The 22,483-nt window shown below is 38.0% G+C and overlaps 1 protein-coding gene across 1 annotated transcript in view; it reads right to left on the bottom strand.

Moving 5' to 3' along the window:
• The window catches only part of PIEZO2 (piezo type mechanosensitive ion channel component 2), a gene marked incomplete at its 5' end in the record, with an annotated part of 205,718 nt that overhangs the window by 91,220 nt on the left and 92,015 nt on the right, over window positions 1–22,483 (bottom strand). Inside the window, 3 exons of the mRNA XM_083360729.1 lie at window positions 2,269–2,482; window positions 3,477–3,684; window positions 12,956–13,118. Coding sequence (XP_083216855.1) covers window positions 2,269–2,482; window positions 3,477–3,684; window positions 12,956–13,118 — 585 coding nt within the window. The remainder of the gene's footprint in view (window positions 1–2,268; window positions 2,483–3,476; window positions 3,685–12,955; window positions 13,119–22,483) is intronic.

The raw sequence follows: 22,483 nt of genomic DNA, 5'->3' as shown, positions 1-22,483 counted from the left end.
TTCGGTAGAGAGAGGTTTTTCCGTGGACCAATGGGTGTGGGGTTTTGTGTGCAGCCTACATCTTGTGAATGTGGCTTTGCTTGTTGTGCGGACTGGTTGATGGCATGCTGTGGCCCGGTACTGGTCCACGGACCGGGGGTTAGGGACCTCTACCTCATTTTAAGAGGGCTCCTTCATTAGAGCATAGGGAAAATTGATTTTTCTAGGACTGTTCCCCATTAAAGACTTGTAGCTAAATATGCAGTAAATCTCAAATATGTATCTCATCACTTTTTACATTTCACTCATGGATGGTCTTAGCAAATCCTTCTTGCTTTCTTATTAAAATTGTAAAAGGATATCATTCCAAAAATTCCTCAGGAAAAAGCAGTGCTTATATGGGCATTTCTAGGGTTATATGTGTTTGTATATGTGTGTATGACAAAAATAATCTGCTGGGAATTAACTTTATATTGCTAGAAGAATTGAATTCAATAATTTTAACAATTTCTAGGTACTGATGAGTGCCTAATAATGATTATTTTCTCTTTTGGGATTGAAACATTGTTATACTTCTCTCTCTCTCTCTCTCTCTCCTCTCTCTCTCTCTCTCTCTCTCTCTCTCTCTCTCTCTCTCTCTCTCTCTCTCTCTCACACACACACACACACACACACACACACACACAAATCCACACAAATAAAAAACACAGTGGATTACGTGTACTTGAGCAAGATACAAGAGGTCTAGCAATATTATTTTTGCCCCAAACTACTAGTCTATTTTAAATTTAGTGATTAGAATCATAAACTGATTCTAATCATTTTTTAAAAAATCCATTTTTAAAAATACAGTAAATACATCCTATGTCAGAAGATTTGAAAATACTATCTGAAAGAGTAGTAAATTAGCAATAAAGAGAATTTGCTGCATACATTTTTGCACTTTCAAATAATGAAATATAAATGATTCTTTAAGAATTTCTTTAATGGCCCCCCTTTAACTTTTTTTTCTATTCTGGCCTGGCCTGACCTGACCTGTAGATGGCAGAAGAAAGCTTGCATTTTCACACATATTAAGTCATACAGCAAGGCAGGTAGCACTGTTATGCAGAATAAAATAACAATAATTAGTTAAAGCTTGTGTCTATTAGAAGCTCAACCTGTAACAGATTACTGTCTTGTCACCCCCCCCCCCCAAAACAAACAAACAATACAGATATTAAGGCTCTCTCTTTTTCCCCAAGCCCAATAGGAAAAGGTTTAGGCAATCTGAACAGAAACCACAATTTTTTCTTAAAAGAAATCTTTATATAACAATACACTTACAGGATTGATTCCTATATTAAAAATATGAAGCAAAAATGCTTAACAAAGTAAACAAAAACGTTATCCATCCAAATGTAATTAATTTTGGGTTTGTGTTATTTTTTTCTTGACTTACTGGGAGATAGAGATATTGCATTCCAAAAATCATCTACGGTATGTTTTCAACTTCATAGTCTTTGTATCTACATTTGAAATTCATTGTATTATTTTATTCTGTGAACAACATTTTTTATCCTAAAATTTCCATTAAAAAAAATGATGTTCCTCCAATCTGCATCTTTTTACCTACTGAATGTATCAGTTCCGTATCAATCCTACAGAGGTTCCATAAGTTCGGGAGCCAATACACATAATATCTGCCACACCTATGATTTTGCCGTTCAAACCCTTTTCTCTTTAAACAACATGCCTCTTTTTTTCTCCAAATCAACATGTATCCACCGGCAGAAGGGGCATCCTGCAGAGCCTATTAGCCAAGGAATTTCAGCCAGTGGGCGTCTAGTAGAGCTTTCTTTGGAATGTCTTGTTGCCAGAGGTGAGATCTGCCTGCATCATTCTGGCCTTCCAGAAGGGCCTTAAAATATGGCTATGCCATTTAGCATAGGGCCCTGACGGGGATGTGTTGTGCTGGAGATGGTTAGTTGAGTGAAAAATAGAAGCCTATGCCCCCATCATCTAATTATCTTGGTTTTTTAGCCTTTACTTAATTCTTGTTAATTGCAATGTTTTTATATTTATGTTTTTATGGCATTGTAAGCTGCCCAAAGTCACTATGGGTAATGATGTAGGTGGCATATAAATTTAATAAAATTTCTTTAAAATGTATTAATTTTACACTATGACATGTATTTTACATTTCTCTGAATATATTCCATCTTTATCTTTTATCATCTATTCCAATACCCAGCAGTTCTACTTTGCTACAATCCCATTTATTTAAAAAATGCTGATAAAGCTTCTTACCTGGCATAAAAGTCACCAGGTGGAATGATTTCCTGAAAAAACTGTAATTGATATAGATAAAGTGCAATTAAATGGCCTCCACTGAATATTGCCATTAACACACAAAGGCAGCTGAAGATCAGAGGATCAAATGCTCGACAACAGGACCACCAAGTGCACAAACCCAAGAATAAAAAGAAATATACAGCTGAAGTCAGGGAAGGCAACATCATTCCTATAAAAAATTAATGGAAGGTAAATATTCTATACTCATAATATATGAATTAAGCATGATGTTTAAAAGTATTGTAGCAGAAATAATCACAATAGCATTTTAATATTCTGTATTGCACAAAGTTGAACTTATTTATAGACCATCCTGAGTGACTTGATATAATTTTCAGCACATAAAATACTATTAAAATATACTTTGAGAAAAAAGCATCAGGAAATGTACTTCAAAAAGTAGTATATTCTAGAATGCACATTAAAACTTGTCCTTTTTTTAAGAATATAACAAAATGTAACTGAAAGTGACACATTTATATATTCTAAAGGTAAAGGTAAAGGTTCCCCTGCACATGCGTGCTAGTCGTTTCTGACTCTAGGGGCTGGTGCTCATCTCCGTTTCAAAGACGAAGAGCCAGCGCTTGTCTGAGGATGTCTCCGTGGTCATGTGGCCGGCATGACTAGACGCCAAAGGCACACGGAACGCTGTTACCTTCCCACCGTAGTGGTCCCTATTTTTATACTTGCATTTTTACGTGCTTTCGAACTGCTAGGTTGGCAAAAGCTGGGACGAGTAACAGGCGCTCACTCTGTTACGCGGCACTCGGGATTCGACCCGCCAAACTGCCAACCTTCTGATCGACAAGCTCAGTGTCCTAACCCACTGAGCCACCGCGTCCCTTCTTATAAATTCTAAAAGAACACAAACCAGAAATAATTTTTTCCATCTACAAATTTGATCATCTACATTATTTGAACCAGTCTAACACAGCTATTCATTTGTTCTTATGATAATATAGTTACCTGTTTGTGTATCTTGCCATTTGTAGGCTGGATGCCATTTTAGGGATAATAAATGTATGCAAAAGCAATGAAATTTGACATAAAACAGATCACTATATATTTATTTATCAAAAACTCTGTTCAAGTGTGTTAAAAGTATTAAAAGCAATCATAACTGTTACCATTATTGAGGAACGTGGCAAAGGAAGAGAGCCCACCTGTTGTACCAAGTAGAATTGTAACAACAACTTTTCCAGCTGTGGTTATAAGGTTACCAATAATTTCCTTCACTTTGGAAGCTATGGAGGCAATTCTGCGTAGTATTTTTAATTTTGTCGTTTCTTCAAATTCTTCCTCTCCACATTCTGCATCATCTAGATCTTCACATATTAATGCATCTTCTGCCTCTATTCTCTCAATTTCATTCTACAAATAGAAAATTACAAAAATATATAATGAATCTACTTAACACAAATCACCAAAAATACTGATTATGAGTCCAAAGGCAAGTGTTTCCTAAATTAACGCTAACTATTCTCTGTTTCTTTGTGGATAAACAGTTTATTCTTATTTTTTCTCTCCTACATGTTGCCTAAACAATTACTGTCTATCTATTTCTATTCTACTCTATTCTGTAATTGGATATTCCCATAATCTTGACTATTTGGTCATCTGTTGTTCCAATAACTGTAAATATTTCCTATCTTGTTTTCCATCCATGACATTCTTTTTTGCCTAATCATCTCAATCCAATAACTTTCCCTATAAAAACTTCTCTACTATTATTTCAACTGCTTATCCACACTGCTCACCCACAAGAGATGGGAGCATAGTCTATCTATATAGATCAGGCATGTCAAACTGCCGGCCCGTGGGCCGGATGCATCACAACGAAACCGCGCCCTCCCCGTTGACGGCAATGTGGGAAAAGTCGCAATACGTCACACGACCTCACATGACGTCGCGGGTTTGACATGCCTGATAAAGATGCTGTCCACACAGTCTTTTATTGTTGCTGTTCCTGTGGAATGGAATATGGCTTGCTTTCCTTGCAACACTTGGTGAATTTCCAGCTGTCCTTTCTTCGACTCAGCATTATCTACTAGTGGGAAACCCAAGCACAAGCATTGTCCTGAAAGTGTGGTAGGGAGGGCTTCAGACTTTTAACATTGTCTTTCCCTACATCATTTTCCAGGTGGTTTGTTTCAATGCTACCGGGACCAATATATTTGGCACTGTTCTGTAGCTCTCTATTAAATGTAAAAAGGAACTGCTTGTTTCCTTTTCCCCTTCTCTTCTTTCTGAGGCATTTCTTTTTCAAAACTGTTTCCCTTCAAGCTATTGTTCCTCTTGTAAAGAGGGGAAACACACATTCACATACAGACACACATAGCCTTTTAAATAGAACTTTACCTGTTTATTCAGGAGTGATAAATTACTCCAGGCAATGCTTGGTCCTTTATCCATCATACCACTTACGCTCTAGTCTAAAAGGTCACTTGTAACACTTTCCAGTTTATTAGGCTTTTGGTTTATCATTTATACTTCTATAACAGCCTGGTTTGGCATAGCAACTAAACAAGACAGGTACAGACTTCAACAGATAGTTAGGACTGCAGAAGAAACAATTGCAACTAGCCTCCTTTCCCCTGAGGACCTGTATGCTGCACGAGTCAGAAAGAGGGCTGAGGAAATATCTACAGATCCCTCACATACTGGGCATGTTTCAACTCAAGATGCCCACTATAGGGCATTGCATGCTAAAACAACTAGACACAAATACAGGTTTTTTTCTCTCATTCCATCACTCTGCTAACACCTATTCCCACAGCACTGTCTTACGCCTATTAGATATTTACCTATGTAGTAGGGCTGTATTGCTGTTATCTTTTTCATATTTCCTATTACCTTCTTCTATTGATATCTTACAAACTTTGTTACTTGTATCTTATCATTTATGACTGTATCTTATGATTTACAATTTGTGATTTATACACTATGTTGTTATGTACTCTGAGAGCTTAAGCACCGGAGACAAATTCCTTGTGTGTCCAATCACACTTGACCAGGGCTTTTTTTCTAAAAAAAAAAAAAAGGTGCCGGAACTCTCATCTTGTTAATCTTTTTTTTATATATTTTTTATATATTTATTTATATAATTAAACAATTATATATTCAATTCTTAATATACATTTAATTTATTGTATTTAAGGCAAGTGTTCAAAGAAAATTCCAAACTTTTGTCCAATTCTCGTCTGGCAAATCTTCTTGACTCCTTTCCTTGCTCTTTGTCCGAATGTCATCTTCTCAGTAACCACAGATCAACGTACTTTGAAGGATCGAAAAGTCTGAGAGGTGGTCCGACAAGTTTGATGAACAAAAGTGCTGAAATTGTCTTAGTCTTTAACGAAGCTCTTGTTGGGGTGGCAATTAGATTCATCTGTGAAAACCCACGTTCACATTGACTTGAAGAAATAGGAATGGTATTCAAAGTCCGTATCAAATGCAACTGTTTTTCTGGATATGTCTTTTTGAGAATGTATTCACGGAATCCACGAATCATTTCTCTTTCATTTAGTTGCAGTCTGATTGATAAGTTTCTAATTTCCACTTCTCCAAATGTCAGTTGAGTATAAACATCTTCAGGCCAATGTTTTTGATCAAGTACGCGAGACCAATATGCCAACTCATTTTCTTTGCTATCAAGTAATCTTTTTTCAATTGACTCTTTTAATTTTGTATAAAATATACTTGGGTAAATGGGAGGATCATGTTTTGAATCTCTTTTGTGAAGTAAAACTCCACAAAAGTGAAGATCACTTACAGCAGCAACGGCACATTTATAATAGGGCCCAAAGTTCTGTCTTCTTTCTTCAAAAACTTGTACCAGCATTTTTATTTTCTTATTTGCCTTATACAAGTCGATGTTGGGGTCCTGTAGATCCAAACTTAAATCTGACAATTCTTGGAGAGCGTCACACATCAATTCTGGTCCAATAAAAATTCTGTATATGTTATTTTTCTTTTCAAGCCATCATAACTGCATTTATCATTTTTATCTCTTGTAGGATCATGCATTGCTTGTTCAAAATGATACACAAAGGATTTGAAATTATTCCATACAGCCAAAACTGTAGCCTTGGTGGAGCAGTGGGCTAATGCCTCCTTAAGTAACACCAGCTGCCTGCAATTAGTGCAGGTTTGCATCCCACCAGGCTCAAGGTTGACTCAGCCTTCCATCCTTCCGAGGTAGGTATAATGAGGACCCAGATTGTTGGGGGCAATAAGCTGACTTTGTAATAATGTCGCTTGGGGGGGGGGCGAAAGCCCTAATAAGCAGGCATATACATAGGATGAAGGCTATTGCTAAGCACGTTGATTTGTGCTTTAAATTGTAAGCCACCCTGAGTCTTCAGAGAATGGCGGGATATAAATGGGATTTAAAAAAAAACCTGTATGCAAACTAGATGACACCCATCGGGTACTTAAAATTCTTCCAATTTTCAGCAGCTCAGTCCCCAGTAATTCTGCACATGAATGCAACTCTCTGCTATTCTTTGTTGAAGCACCCTTCGGAGAAGGGCGGGATATAAATGGAATTAAAATAAAAAAATAAAAATAAAATAAATATGACATATAGTTTATCAATAAATGATTGGAATCTATTCCTGAAGTTTCCTTGGCAGCATCACCTACTGATAATTCTAGTCTGTGATTAGCACAATGCCAAACTATAATAGAAGGAAAACGTTCTGACAGCAATTTTTTCACTCCACTTTTACATCCCATCATCACAGCGGCGCCATCGCGTGCCAGAGAAATCAAATATTTTTTCAAATAATCTTCTGTCATCCCATAAGAGTAAAGACATTGGAGTAATATTCCTTCTGGTGTTACTTTTTCAAGTTCTACCAAGTCCAAAAACAAATTTACTGGTGAATTCATTCCCATACCTTCAATACAGCATCGAACAAATACTATGAGGGTAGTTTTTTTGCTTATTGTGGTTGATTCATCAATTATCAATGAAATTTTATTATTGGATCAAATTTCTTTAACCACAGTTTTCCTCATTTCTTCACTTATATGATTAACAATATATAATCTTTTTTATTGAAAAGTTTTACAAAATTTTAATAATCCCCCCCATCAACCCTCCCCCCTTCCCTCCCCAACAATATATAAACTTAAAGGGCTTGCCATTGTGATAGAAGATTGCTACCACTGCTCCACGGTTTGGCTAACTTAAATATGCATAGCATAATTGGATTTATTATTGCTGCTAAAGCTATGGATTACAGATTCACATTTCCCATTGATTGCCTTCTGTCCATGGGAGGGAAGCTTGGTAGATTCTAAATTTCATAATTTTAGTTATTCCTTTTTGGCAGGGTATATATGAGAACAAGCTGCAAAGGTCTTTAAAAACATGTTTCTCACATTTTTGAATCATAAATATTAAATCTTTTTTCTTTCCAATGATCCAAACTAATGCTTTAGAAATATAATTTCCAGTTTTATCTACAGTAAACAAGCAAATTACACTAAAGCTAAATTCAATGTTACTTATTAAAGATATTTACTATATTTCAGAATTAGTATTCTTTCAGTCACATTATTCCTATTCAATTTGGCTGATTTTAAAATGTGATATAAAATCATAAGCACATAAAAAGAAAACAGCAGAAACAGCTGCAAATTAACTCAACAGTTCTATGCTTAGCAACATTTCCATTTAATCAAAGTCCTTGCTCTTTCCAAATCTATTTCAGGGTTTACTTTCTATATACACAAACAATGGAAAATGAGTTTCTGGGCTGGTTCAAATTTTTTACACATTCCAAAAATTTCAGACAATGTATCTGTTCCATATAAATATAAAAGCATGATAGGCTCTGTATTTGCACAATGGCCGATTATCTCAGTGTGCAGAAACATGGATAACTACAAACAGAAGTTGCAAGCCCTCTCCTTGACTTCAGAGTCATCCTGGTGAGATAGTCAGCATATAAATTTAATAAATAACTTTTTTTTTCAAATGCCCCTATCAGGAATTGAATTTGAATGAAGTTTCAGAAAAGCAAATGTTCTGTGCTGGTGGTACTAAGCTCCCAAAGATCTAGCATGGGATAAATGAATTCTTCCTAATAAAAATAACTTCCTGCCTTTTTCTAATCATCACTTCTTCCCTACAGCAATTTGAAAAGTAAAACAAAGTGAAACAAACCACTACTCCCTCCATGCAGGGAAAATTTCCTTGTGTCATACTTGGATATCCTATTGGCAAATAATATCTTACTTACCTAGTTGAGATGGTGTAGTTGGGGAGCAGGGATAAGTGCAAAATTCCTGCCTTCGCTGCAACTTGCCTGTGCAACATTTGCCTGCCGGGTCTTTTGGCAACTCAGCAGCAATTCCTATTGGCTTCCAAAAGCCAATGGCATGGCTGACTCAGGAATTCTGGGAGTTGAAGTCCATGAGTCATAAAAGAGCAAAGCCTGCAATAGGCTTAAGCCAATAGCAGCACAGCTTGTGCAAAAGCTTTTTTTTTTTTGCAAAAAAAGGTGCCCAAACGCCGTTCTGAGCGTTCTATGAGGAAAAAAGCCCTGCACTTGACCAATAAAGAATATTCTATTCAAGCATTCAGCATTTGACAATTTAACATCTGTTTGAATTCTTTTTCACTGCACATTATGACACAAAATATTGTATTGAGCAACATTTGAAGAATAGTATTTTTTGTAGTTATTTGGCAAGATCCCCCCAAAATTATCAATGTTAATGCTATGTATATAATACATGACAAACAAGTCACGGAAATTTTAAAGATGTTGACATTGGGCACCCTTTAAGAAATGACTATTTGAAAAGAAATCTCACTGAGCAACTTGGGTCATGGAAAAGATTTTGTTTTGTTTTTACTCATAAAAAGCTTATTATAAATGTAATTAACTTTGTGGAACTTTATTCAATCACATAAACAAATTTCAAAGGACATAGTATTTGCTGAATAATAACAATGCAGAACTGGGGCATGTGATAATTATCTAATTTGATCCATGTCTATTCAGAAGTCCAAAAGGATTTCAGGCTGCCATAGCTTTAAGACTGCCATTTTAATGCTTTGGGTTTTTTTTACTAGGTCATTTAGGTTAAGTCTCAAAGCCCATCACTCAACATCATTTTTTTTAAACTGTCAAATTCAGATAAAGTCCAGGCCGGAAGCATCACAGCTACCACAGCAGCTGTGACTGCTACTACTATATTTTGAGCCAGAATGTCCATTAGTTACATTTTAGTGTGATTTATTAACATTCAGCTTTTAAATATTTCCTCTGTGAGACATACACACATACACAAACACACAAATGCACGATTGTGCTAAAACAATAGCGTACTATAGATCTTATTGACACATACATCAACAGGGGGTTCCCAGTCAGAATCAAAATCCATTCTTGTAATTTGTAAAGTATTACAAATTGTTCATGCACAAACATATTCCAAAATAATGACTGGAACTTATAACAGTCTTGCTCTTATAGTGTATTTTATAGTGTACTGTAATTATTAACCATTTTTGCCTTTATTGAATAACACTTATATAAAAAAACCTAAAGTATCATATGTTATATTAATGTCACAATATTGGTAAGCTTCTATACAATGTCTTTATGAGGATGGAAGAGAAATTGTCTGCTTTAAAAAATCTAAACAGATTCTTTGCAGGAGGAACATGAACTGAATCTTTAAAAACCCTGGTTTATAATTATTTGCTTTAGATTTTAGGTGTTGTTGTTTTTTTTACAAAAATCATATTTAATTTTAAAAGAATTATTTTATTACTATTTACCTAACCAGAATGCACAAGGTCTGTGAACAAAGCTTTGTACAAATGCAGACTGACAGGTTCACTGAAAACTGATTGCGGGGGGGGGGGGTTGAATAAATGAAACCTAGTGAGGTGTTGGTCAAGGGCCAATAAAAATGCACCCTTAGCCTTGAGAGTTTGTTGTGTGATTTTGGATCACCAAGTCTTTTCAGTCCAATTCCTGAATAGAATTCTGCAGTGCAGCAATGATTGACATTCAGACACCACAATGATATGCTATGATGACATTTTTCAACACTTTACCAACACTGGGTATTTACATCAATTTCTTACATAGCTAGAAGGTTAAGTGAAAATATTTGAAAAGCATGAAAAGTATGTTATATAGGCACATTAATTAGGCATTTAAGCTGAGTGTCTAATCTTGAGAATTTGGGAGTCTCTCTCTTCCCATTGAGTTTTGAGCAAAGCACACTGTTTTTCAGTTTATGCTCCCTCCCTATGGAATAACCTATCCCCCAGATATATGAATGGCTGATGACATTTAGGAAGGCAGCCATAATGGAGATCTTCAGCAGAATGACCAATTTTGTTTTTCAGGGGTTTTTATATTGTTTTGCTTATTGGTATACCAGGATACGTTAGCCCTGCATTGCTTTTAGATATGTTGTGTGTATACTTATAAACTGCTGAAAGTCTGTACCGAGTCAGCAATAGATAAATAATGAAAATGTCATTCATTGTTCAACAGTTCTCTTTTAACATTCAGAATTGTCAGCTGATGTTGGTTTTTTATACAATTAGATGGGCATTGCCCTTAGAGTGCATGAATACAGAGAAGTGATTATCAACTTCTTCCTGAAAAAGGATCTTTGACTCTGTGAATATATCCAAGAGAAGCCTGTGTTTCACTTTCCTTTACATTGTATTCTGAAATAATACAGAAAGAAAATGAATATGATCTTTCTGAAACAGCTTGAAGACACCTATTAGATCCAGCTCTGTTTGCAGATTCTCACCTGCCTTCCCAAATTTAGAAGCAGTGTTGTAAATCACAAATGAAGGAAGAGTTTCCCAAACAGTACTGCATTAGCAGCCTTTAATGCATGTTCATTTCAGAACCCAAAATCAATTAAGGCCAACCATAGGATGCAGGGCATACATTAATGCCAAACCAAAATGCAATATTTATCAGTTCCACATCCTTACCTAGTGGAACAGCTTCTGAAGGGCAAACTGAAACAAAACACTGCTTTGTGATTATTAACAAGCTTTTTAGAAATAAGGAAATTCTATTATAGAAATATTTCTGCATTGGATCTGAGTGGCTATATTGTATAGGGCGGCTGTACTACTAAGACACCTAGCCAGATAATTGAATAGTTTTGTGCTCAGAAAGAACAATGCCTATACATGCTCATCATTCGCTCTGTAACAGACAGCAGAAGCAAAAGGATGAACAATATGAAGGCTTTATTCTCTGTACATACGTTATTTGATTACTGCTGTCTAAATTCATGTCTTAGGCAAATTGCATCCTGGAGGGAATAGGGATGAAGGTGGTAAAGTACTTTAAACTGTAGTATGAGAAATTGAAAAAGGCACTAAAAATTTTCTATTTGCTTCTCACCTATTGTCCTCTTTTTTGTGGGGGGGTGGAAATCTCAGAATCTGAGGCATGAAATAATCCTTGGGAGAATAAGCAAATAAACATACCAGGAAAATAAGGAAAAGCTCTGTGTTAGATTTTTACCAGAAGTCTAGATAATTTACATATTTATTTCTTTAACTGAATTTTTTTAGCATGAATTTTTTATATTTCTGACAATATAAATAGGAGATATAAAACTGAACATGTGCCAGATTATTGGATTGGTATTTATAATGTTTCTGAAATCCATGTGAGTAAAATAAGGTACATATACGGGAAATGTTAATGTTTTTATAGTTTTTCCATGCATTTCTTCATAGAAACAATTCCACTAAATCCTGTATTTCTATGAAAATACATATACAACTATGATTTTGAATGAACTAGACAATGGATAAGCTACATTGCATAATTTTATAGTCCAACTTTACCAGATTCTAAAATTAAGGTTTCAAGTATAAGGCATCTGCATATCATAGGATATGTCTCAGCAACATCTGTCTCAACATTTTTATAACTGACCTGTACAGATGATAAGACCAAATTTCATGTTAGCAGATTGTTTGGAAATTCTGACAACTTGGAGATGCTGCAAATACAAGTAGTCCTTTCTTACTGTCTGGCTGACATGCTAAAGTTATGATGGTGTAAAAAAAACCAAAACCAACCGCTTTGTAAGCGATCATATAGTCACTCTTCTGGCTTTGTATCCAAGGCAGGACTAGAACTCAGACTTTCCTGGTTTCTAAGGTGGGGCTTTAATCACTACACAAATTGGTCCATTTGACATGGTTTGCATACTTGCATCAAATGTCATTATGTGACTTACATAAAATATATAATCATACCATCTGCACAATAATAGGTTGACTACATTGTGGTTTTTTTTTTACATAACTGTGACTCCTGTGTAACAAACTCCTATGGTTTATATTTCTAAATAAAAGAATGGTAGGATGCTTTATTTTTAAAAGGAATTTCCTTTGAGAAATACTAAAGAGATAGCAAAAAATGAAAGCTATCTGCAGCACAATGTATTCCCACATTTATGGGAAAGTACACAGTTGGGAGTTGTTATGTATTTCAGTTAGTGTAAAATTAATAATAAAGCATTTCCCCTTCATCTGAAAAAGTAAATTGCAAAGCCCATCCCTAGTGTCAGGCACACCAGAAACCCCCCCCCGAATAATTAAAGAGTAAATATACACACATACCATGTCTTCATTTTCAAACTGGGCATTGTATTCTCCCAAATTTTCTTGTACTTGCTTTTGAACAATGTTTCTGCACACAAGCCATGTGGCCAGGCTAGCAATAAACATGAGAATATCAGGAACAAAAATTCGGATACCATTGCCAGCATCTGACCCTTTGACACTGTATAAAATTGAAAGAGACAAAGAAGGTTGGTTCTTATTTAATTATTCAAACGAGTTTGACAACAACTACAGGAAACATATTTTTAAAAAATATTTTATATTTTGCAGCTGTATTTTGGATTTCATTGGTTTTTTTTAACGAACATAAATACGGCTGAAGACTAAACTTCTGGATGAAGAAATAGCAGACTACATCATTGCTGAAGGAGTGGAGATGGCACTGATGGACCAATGATAAGCCTGATCCAACAGAGAATCCCCAGATAAGGAGAGGATAAGAGAATTTCCATCATGAGCAGACTGTAGAAAAGTGGTCAATTCATGAATTGGAGCACCATTTGAGGAGGGAACAACATCAAAAATCAGCCACAGTGGAGCCCATATCGATATTGGGTTTCTCAAATCTTACTTTATAAAATCCCTTAAAAATATAATTATTTTAAAGCTAACAGAGATCATCTGATCTTTATTAGTTATGACACATTTAATAATTTAAGTTAGAATATCTTAAATTTCACCCATCAAAATATGGATATACAACAGATCTATGCTTAATAATAATAAAAAGCCTTAAGTACAAATGCATACAAAGTCAGAATTGAGAAGACAGCAACAAATAGCAAGTGCCACCTGTGTAAAGAAGCTGAAGAAACAGTGGACCACCTGTTTAGCTGCTTCAAAAAGATTGCACAGACTTACTACAAACAGTGGTATGACAAAATAGCAACAATGGTGAATTGGAAGATCTGCAAGAAATACCATTTGCTTGCAAGCAAGAACTTGCAGAGAAAATCACAGAGAATGAAGAAGCTAAAGTACTCTGGAATTTTAGATTACAATCAGGCAAGCATCTGCTGCATAACACACCAGACTTAACAATTATCAATAAGAAAGACAAAAAAGTCTGGATAGTGGATGTGGCAGTACTCACGCAAATTGAGCTGCATGTGCACTCTCTGGCCAACTGCAGACCCAGAGGTTGGAGATCCCTGAACTAGAGCACCACTTGAACACCATCAGCATTGACAAATTCATTATCAGTCAATTGCAAAAGGCAGCTTTACTCAGAACATCATTCTGTGATGATATCTGTAACACCATATACCTTTCTGCCTATCCCAGGTCCTTGGGAATGGCTTGATAGGTGGACAAAAATGCCAAATCCAGTCTGAACATCTGGTTGTGTGACAGAAAAATAATAATAATAATAATAATAATAATAACATTTCCAGGCTTCCTGAATGTCTCTTGCTGGGCTTCAGGCCTAATCCAGCAGACCTTTTACAGCAGACATGTCAAACTCCCAACGTCACGTGACATCGTGTGATGTATTACGATTTTTTCCCCATTGCTGGCAATGGGGTTGGCGCGGTTTTGGCATGACGCATCTGGCCCACATACCTGTTTTACAGTATTACGATCTTTTGATGCCAGCATCTGATTGTGTATAATTTGTGCTTTACTTGACAGTATGTACAAAAAGCCTAATTTTAAGCATTTCCAATAAATATCTGCATTTCTCCCTTACTACCGTATATACTTGAGTATAAGCCGAATTTTTCAGCCCACTTTTTGGGCTGAAAAATTCCACTTCGGCTTATACTCCAGTCAACAAAAAAACTTACCGAGGACTTGTGCGCGGCCGAGGCTTTGGAGCTTCCGGGATCGCGCTCACCTCTCCCAAGCCACCGCCGTCCGGAGACCTGCCGAAGTTTGGGGAGGTTTGGGGAGGTGCGCGCGCACCTCCCCAAACCTCCCCAAACGAAGCCGGGTCTCCGTTCCTCTGCGCCCTGCCTGCCTGCTTCTTTCCACAGCGGAAAGAAGCAGGCAGGCAGGGCTCGGAGGAACGGAGACCCGGCGACGTTTGGGGAGGTTTGGGCGCCTCCCCAAACGTCGCCGGGTCTCCGTTCCTCTGCGCCCTGCCTGCCTGCTTCTTTCCACAGCGGAAAGAAGCAGGCAGGCAGGGCTCGGAGGAACGGAGACCCGGCGACGTTTGGGGAGGTTTGGGCGCCTCCCCAAACGTCGCCGGGTCTCCGTTCCTCTGCGCCCTGCCTGCCTGCTTCTTTCCACAGCGGAAAGAAGCAGGTAGGCAGGGGGCGGAGGAACGGAGACCCGGCGACGTTTGGGGAGGTTTGGGCGCCTCTCCAAATATCCCCAAACGTCGCCGGGTCTCCGTTCCTCTGTGCCCTGCCTGCCTGCTTCTTTCCACAGCGGAAAGAAGCAGGCAGGCAGGGGGCGGAGGAACGGAGACCCGGCGACGTTTGGGGAGGTTTGGGCGCCTCTCCAAATATCCCCAAAAGTCGCCGGGTCTCCGTTCCTCTGTGCCCTGCCTGCCTGCTTCTTTCCACAGCGGAAAGAAGCAGGCAGGCAGGGGGCGGAGGAACGGAGACCCGGCGACGTTTGGGGAGGTTTGGGCGCCTCTCCAAATATCCCCAAACGTCGCCGGGTCTCCGTTCCTCTGTGCCCTGCCTGCCTGCTTCTTTCCACAGCGGAAAGAAGCAGGCAGGCAGGGGGCGGAGGAACGGAGACCCGGCGACGTTTGGGGAGGTTTGGGCGCCTCTCCAAATATCCCCAAACGTCGCCGGGTCTCCGTTCCTCTGTGCCCTGCCTGCCTGCTTCTTTCCACAGCGGAAAGAAGCAGGCAGGCAGGGGGCGGAGGAACGGAGACCCGGCGACGTTTGGGGAGGTTTGGGCGCCTCTCCAAATATCCCCAAACGTCGCCGGGTCTCCGTTCCTCTGTGCCCTGCCTGCCTGCTTCTTTCCACAGCGGAAAGAAGCAGGCAGGCAGGGGGCGGAGGAACGGAGACCCGGCGACGTTTGGGGATATTTGGAGAGGCGCCCAAACCTCCCCAAACGTCGCCGGGTCTCCGTTCCTCCGCCCCCTGCCTGCCTGCTTCTTTCCGCTGTGGAAAGAAGCAGGCAGGCAGGGCACAGAGGAACGGAGACCCGGCGACGTTTGGGGATATTTGGAGAGGCGCCCAAACCTCCCCAAACGTCGCCGGGTCTCCGTTCCTCCGCCCCCTGCCTGCCTGCTTCTTTCCGCTGTGGAACGAAGCAGCCTGAACGAAGCAGGCTGCTTCTTTCCACTGCGGAACGAAGCAGCCTGCCTGCTTCTTTCCGCTGCGGAACGAAGCAGCCGGCGGCGGAGGCTTGCAGAACGGCTGATCGGCTTATACTCAAGTCACCAACTTTTTCCAGTTTTTGGGGGTGAAATTGGGGGTCTCGGCTTATACTCGAGTCGGCTTATACTCAAGTATATACAGTAATTTGTTTTCAAATACAGTATGTTATTTATTCTACTCAAGGACTGTAAGATAACCAGCTGTCTCCTCAACACTCCTTGTTAATTATCTGGAGGGGAAAATGATTTCTTCCTAGCAAAATAAATATAATAGATTCTTGATATTTCAATCAAGAAAGTTTCATCTGCTGAAGCAAATTGTAGAAAAATATCATAGTATACGAGGCATAACATCAAAATTACTTGGCATAGGTAAGCAAACATATGTTAGCAAACATAAAATTTCAAGTGTCTTGAAGAATATGTAAAGCCTTAATAATCACATATCTAATTTATTTATTTTTGGCAGTTACACTGTACAGGAGAAAAAACAGTTTGGCAAAATGTTCACCAACATATCAACATTTGCCAAATGTCTGCTTTCCAAATAGCATCATGAAGAATGCTGCTATTTAATGACATGCCAAAGTTAGTAGGCTCATTACTGACATAAAGCATGCAACATTTATGGTTCAATGCTGCAAATGAAAACCAAACTTGGGCCAAATTTAAAACTAGACGCTCCCCTCCATGTTGTTTCTTAGGCCTCATTTATTTTCTAAACAAGCCAAATTATGTTTTCAATGCATTGCCCATGAATAAAAAAAAATGTGCACCTCATGCTGAGCATCGATTGCTCTAAAACAATACACAAGACTTAGTATCAATCCTATGTTCAGTGGACCATCTCTAGCTATGCGCATAGTTCTGTGTTTATTTAATTTTAATAGGCCAGAAGAATGGCTGGAATAGTTAAAAAAAACAATACAGCAGTAAAAACAAACCCTGTTAGATAAGATTTGCATAAGATCATTAGCTCAGGAAAAAGGTCAGAAAATATGAAGATGGATAAGATAGATGGTAAAATAATATACGGTATATTTATAGTATATCTAATTATTAGATCACTGGATATTTTGGTGAATATTGGTGAAATCTCATATCAGAGACACTTTTCTTCTTTTTCCATTTCTTCTTTTCTCAGCAAAAAGCACTATTTCTCATATGAGATCTAGAAACAGATATTGAAACAGAACTACTAATGGAAATGTCTTGAAAACATTTTCAAGACAAAGGGGGGGAGGGGGAATGCCAAAGCTTAAATTCCAAAAGAATGCACCACCCTTACTATTTCCTAAGAAGGTTTCCGAATGAGAGGGACAGCAGGTTGGCCAAGTCATAGGGGAGATCATTGAAATCATGGGTGTCAAATTTGCCACGTCACGTGACGTGTTGCGACGTAGCGCGACTCTTTTTGTATTTCTGGCAATGGGGTGGGTGCAGCTTCAGTATGATGAAACTGGCCCGCGGGCCGGCAGCTTGACACCCTTGATTTAAATGGACAACTATTTCAGCTAAAACAACCCCTATCAACCTGATGCCATCCAGATATGTTAAGAGTACAATAATTGTCATTCTTAGCCAACATGACTAATGTGTATATTAGAAAGAATTTAAAAAACACAAATAAATTTTGTCTTTATACGTGCTAGAAAGTCCAAGGCTTGCATGCAACAAACCACATGCTAAATCAGATTATGGCAGATTAGATATTCCAATTTATAAAACTTCAAGCTGAAAAATATTATGGATATAGGATGTCATTCAGAACTTGCATCATCAATTTCCATAAAATCCATGGCAATTTTTAAAAAAGAATTAAAAGCTTAGATTCCTGTGCTGATTACATTAAAAAAACAGTTCTAATGCTAAATGTTTTTGAAGAAACTTGGCATCCTCATGCACATCCTATCACCACTTTTATTAGCTGTAGACTGTTATTTTGTACTGAAATATTTCAAAAGCATGAAAAGACCAAGGACAATTGAATTAAAATGCTAGCTATGTAGCATAACTATTGTAGTTCCCACTGAGAAAATAAAATTTTTCAGAAGTCAATCCTATCTGATTTAATTTTCCATAGATGAGTTTCCTTTTTTCCTCTCAATACAATATCCAAGCTATTAAAGTCAACTTATTAAACTTGGAACATTAATTCAAGCTATCAAAAGTTCAGCAAAAGGTTAACATCTAAACTATATGCTATTTCATTAGAACATAAAATCTGTCCTTCAGGATAGGAAAATCACATTATTTTTGACTAAGGGGATAAGCATTAGTTTGAGATTTCTACAGGGAGTGCAGAATTATTAGGCAAGTTGTATTTTTGAGGATTAATTTTATTATTGAACAACAACCATGTTCTCAATGAACCCAAAAAACTCATTAATATCAAAGCTGAATATTTTTGGAAGTAGTTTTTAGTTTGTTTTTAGTTATAGCTATTTTAGGGGGATATCTGTGTGTGCAGGTGACTATTACTGTGCATAATTATTAGGCAACTTAACAAAAAACAAATATATACCCATTTCAATTATTTATTTTTACCAGTGAAACCAATATAACATCTCAACATTCACAAATATACATTTCTGACATTCAAAAACATAACAAAAACAAATCAGTGACCAATATAGCCACCTTTCTTTGCAAGGACACTCAAAAGCCTGCCATCCATGGATTCTGTCAGTGTTTTGATCTGTTCACCATCAACATTGCGTGCAGCAGCAACCACAGCCTCCCAGACACTGTTCAGAGAGGTGTACTGTTTTCCCTCCTTGTAAATCTCACATTTGATGATGGACCACAGGTTCTCAATGGGGTTCAGATCAGGTGAACAAGGAGGCCATGTCATTAGATTTCCTGCTTTTATACCCTTTCTTGCCAGCCACGCTGTGGAGTACTTGGACGCGTGTGATGGAGCATTGTCCTGCATGAAAATCATGTTTTTCTTGAAGGATGCAGACTTCTTCCTGTACCACTGCTTGAAGAAGGTGTCTTCCAGAAACTGGCAGTAGGACTGGGAGTTAAGCTTGACTCCATCCTCAACCCGAAAAGGCCCCACAAGCTCATCTTTGATGATACCAGCCCAAACCAGTACTCCACCTCCACCTTGCTGGCGTCTGAGTCGGACTGGAGCTCTCTGACCTTTACCAATCCAGCCACGGGCCCATCCATCTGGCCCATCAAGACTCACTCTCATTTCATCAGTCCATAAAACCTTAGAAAAATCAGTCTTGAGATATTTCTTGGCCCAGTCTTGACGTTTCAGCTTGTGTGTCTTGTTCAGTGGTGGTCGTCTTTCAGCCTTTCTTACCTTGGCCATGTCTCTGAGTATTGCACACCTTGTGCTTTTGGGCACTCCAGTGATGTTGCAGCTCTGAAATATGGCCAAACTGGTGGCAAGTGGCATCTTGGCAGCTGCACGCTTGACTTTTCTCAGTTCATGGGCAGTTATTTTGCGCCTTGGTTTCTCCACACGCTTCTTGCGACCCTGTTGACTATTTTGAATGAAACGCTTGATTGTTCGATGATCACGCTTCAGAAGCTTTGCAATTTTAAGAGTGCTGCATCCCTCTGCAAGATATCTCACTATTTTTGACTTTTCTGAGCCTGTCAAGTCCTTCTTTTGACCCATTTTGCCAAAGGAAAGGAAGTTGCCTAATAATTATGCACACCTGATACAGGGTGTTGATGTCATTAGACCACACCCCTTCTCATTACAGAAATGCACATCACCTAATATGCTTAATTGGTAGTAGGCTTTTGAGCCTATACAGCTTGGAGTAAGACAACATGCATAAAGAGGATGATGTGGTCAAAATACTCATTTGCCTAATAATTCTGCACTCCCTGTAGACTTATATTCTTTGCCAAAATTTTTAAAAAAAACAAAATAATTTATAGATAGTACAGGGAGGGAGGGAGGGAGGGAGGGAGGGAGGGAGGAAGGAAGGAAGGAAGGAAGGAAGGAAGGAAGGAAGGAAGGAAGGAAAGAAGGAAGGAGAAGATTAACAAAGTCATATGTTTTTAACTATAATGGATATGTCCAAGGATTCAAAAGCTCTCGAATTTAATGTTTATAAAAATGGGCAAAGTAAACCATTAGGAAATTAAAGTGGACCTCAGGTTTGTTGTGTATGTTCACTGAATATAACAATTACATAAAACTTAAAAAACTAATGATTTATATGTTGATACTGTCATACTGGCAAAAATGTGATGCCTTGGAGAGACAATTTATTGACACATAGACATTAACAACATCTATAGACTATGCAAAAGTGACAATCAACCAGCCCAAAAGAGAAAAAGACTCCAGCACCTCTCCACTCAGGTCAGCATAGATTAATTCCAAGGTCAACTTCAGACCAATAATCAAGTTAGCAATACCCCAATCAAGAAACTGCCAAAGAGCCATTGGTAAACAGCCCAACCAAAGAACCCACCCAGATGGGCAAGACATCAGAATATAAACTGATAGCAAACAGCACTCCTTACTAGCACTGATGGTGTTACCTAGTTACGGTAATGAAACTTCTGCAAGAAAACAAGCAAGCTCAACGAGCACCAAGGACCCCTCAGACAATTTATTCTCAAACGAATGGTATAATAAAATTTGGGGTTCAAGGACCGCAGAAAAAAATAACCCTTTTGTTATACTTTCAAACAGGTTCATTCAAACCATATTTCTTTTTTAAAGCATGACAAGATTTTATATTTTTCATCAATCAAATAACATATGGTAAATAACTGCCTACTTATTACACTCAGGTATATTAGGTTGTGTATTATTTATAAACATTTTCAGAGTTGGTAAATTACAGTTGAGAAAAGTAATGTTTAAGTAGGTCTTGAAACTGACATAAAACTTGACTTTTTTATATGATACAAAATCATTTCACATTATTTTTATACTTTTTATGAAAAGGAATAACGAAAAAAGTACAGTTAGGTGATGTATAAATATAATTATCAGCTTCCTCTCATATATAAGCTTTCAAAAGGGAAAGAGGTACACAGGAACTCACATCTGTGTAAGGCCAATAATATCTGGGTGAGCAGTTTTTAAATCAAAGCACTAAGTACTGGAGTCAGGTAATTCTGCTTTCCCTCTTTTGTGGACATAATAGCATTTCCTTTAAAAAAAAACCTGCCCAGGGGTACCATTGTACTGAGTGCATCATCTATATACAGCAGGACTTTGATCCTGGATGAAATAGAGGCCTAGGGGCGGTGGCAGCTGAGCTGAGCTGGCTGAAGTATGCAAAGGATCATGCCTGCTTGGAGAATGGCAAAGCAACCTTGGTAAGAAAGTTTGGTAGGGTGATTGAGGCTTTGCAAAATGGTTCTGGAGTGGTGGAGTCTCCTTCCCAGAATTCTGGTCACTCAATGATCCGTGATTCAAATTTAATGACTGCAACTGGGAAGGCCAGGATTCCAATCATTGAGTGAAACAATCATGCAATATCACATTTAACAAAGGCTTCATTCAACAACCAAGATTCCCATCTCAATTATGGTTGTAAGTTGAGAACAGCTTGAACATCTCTGCAGAACACATTCATATACTTTCTGCAAAACATTTTTAAAGTTAAACTGCATGGGAGAAATTACCTTCTATTTCTGGCATTTGGCAGAAAAAAAACCTTTTAACTCAGCCATTTAGTAATTATAAGATCTTATTTGATACCAGGCCTAGATTGGAATTAGAAAGCAACTAGTCAGGCATGAAAGACCAGGAACACATGTTAAGTTACAATTAAACTGATTTATTGCTCATGCCTACGCACAGGAATTTAGTCAACTAATGGTTAGCACTATTTTGGTGCCAGATAAGGTTTAGTGGAATTCAAGAGGGGTTGGACTCTAGGTTGTACAGATTCTAGGCTGATTCCTGTTTTGATTCCATCTCCAGGCTCTGCCACTCCTTGTCCTACACAGCTGGATACACAGCCTAATTTCTATCATTGTTAAATGTTTGGAGAAATTGCTTTATAGAAAATCATAGACAGATGAATCCATCGTAAATCCATCATTACTGCAGTAATTGGATTTTTAATCTGGAAAAATGTATTTAATATATTGTTTTTGCACAAAATGCATTTTTCTAAATGTATACTAAGTGCATTTTAAAGCTATTTTGAGCCAAACACTGCAGCAAACAATGTACAGCAAATAAATTCTGATTGGTATGTTCACCAGAGAGATGCAAAAAAAAAATCAGGTTTTTTTAATCAGAA

This window comes from Vipera ursinii, assembly GCF_947247035.1.
Source record: "Vipera ursinii genome assembly, chromosome: 3".
Classification (NCBI taxonomy): domain Eukaryota; kingdom Metazoa; phylum Chordata; class Lepidosauria; order Squamata; family Viperidae; genus Vipera; species Vipera ursinii.
Note: the sequence above shows the minus strand (reverse complement) of the source record. Positions and strands in the feature narration are given on the sequence as shown.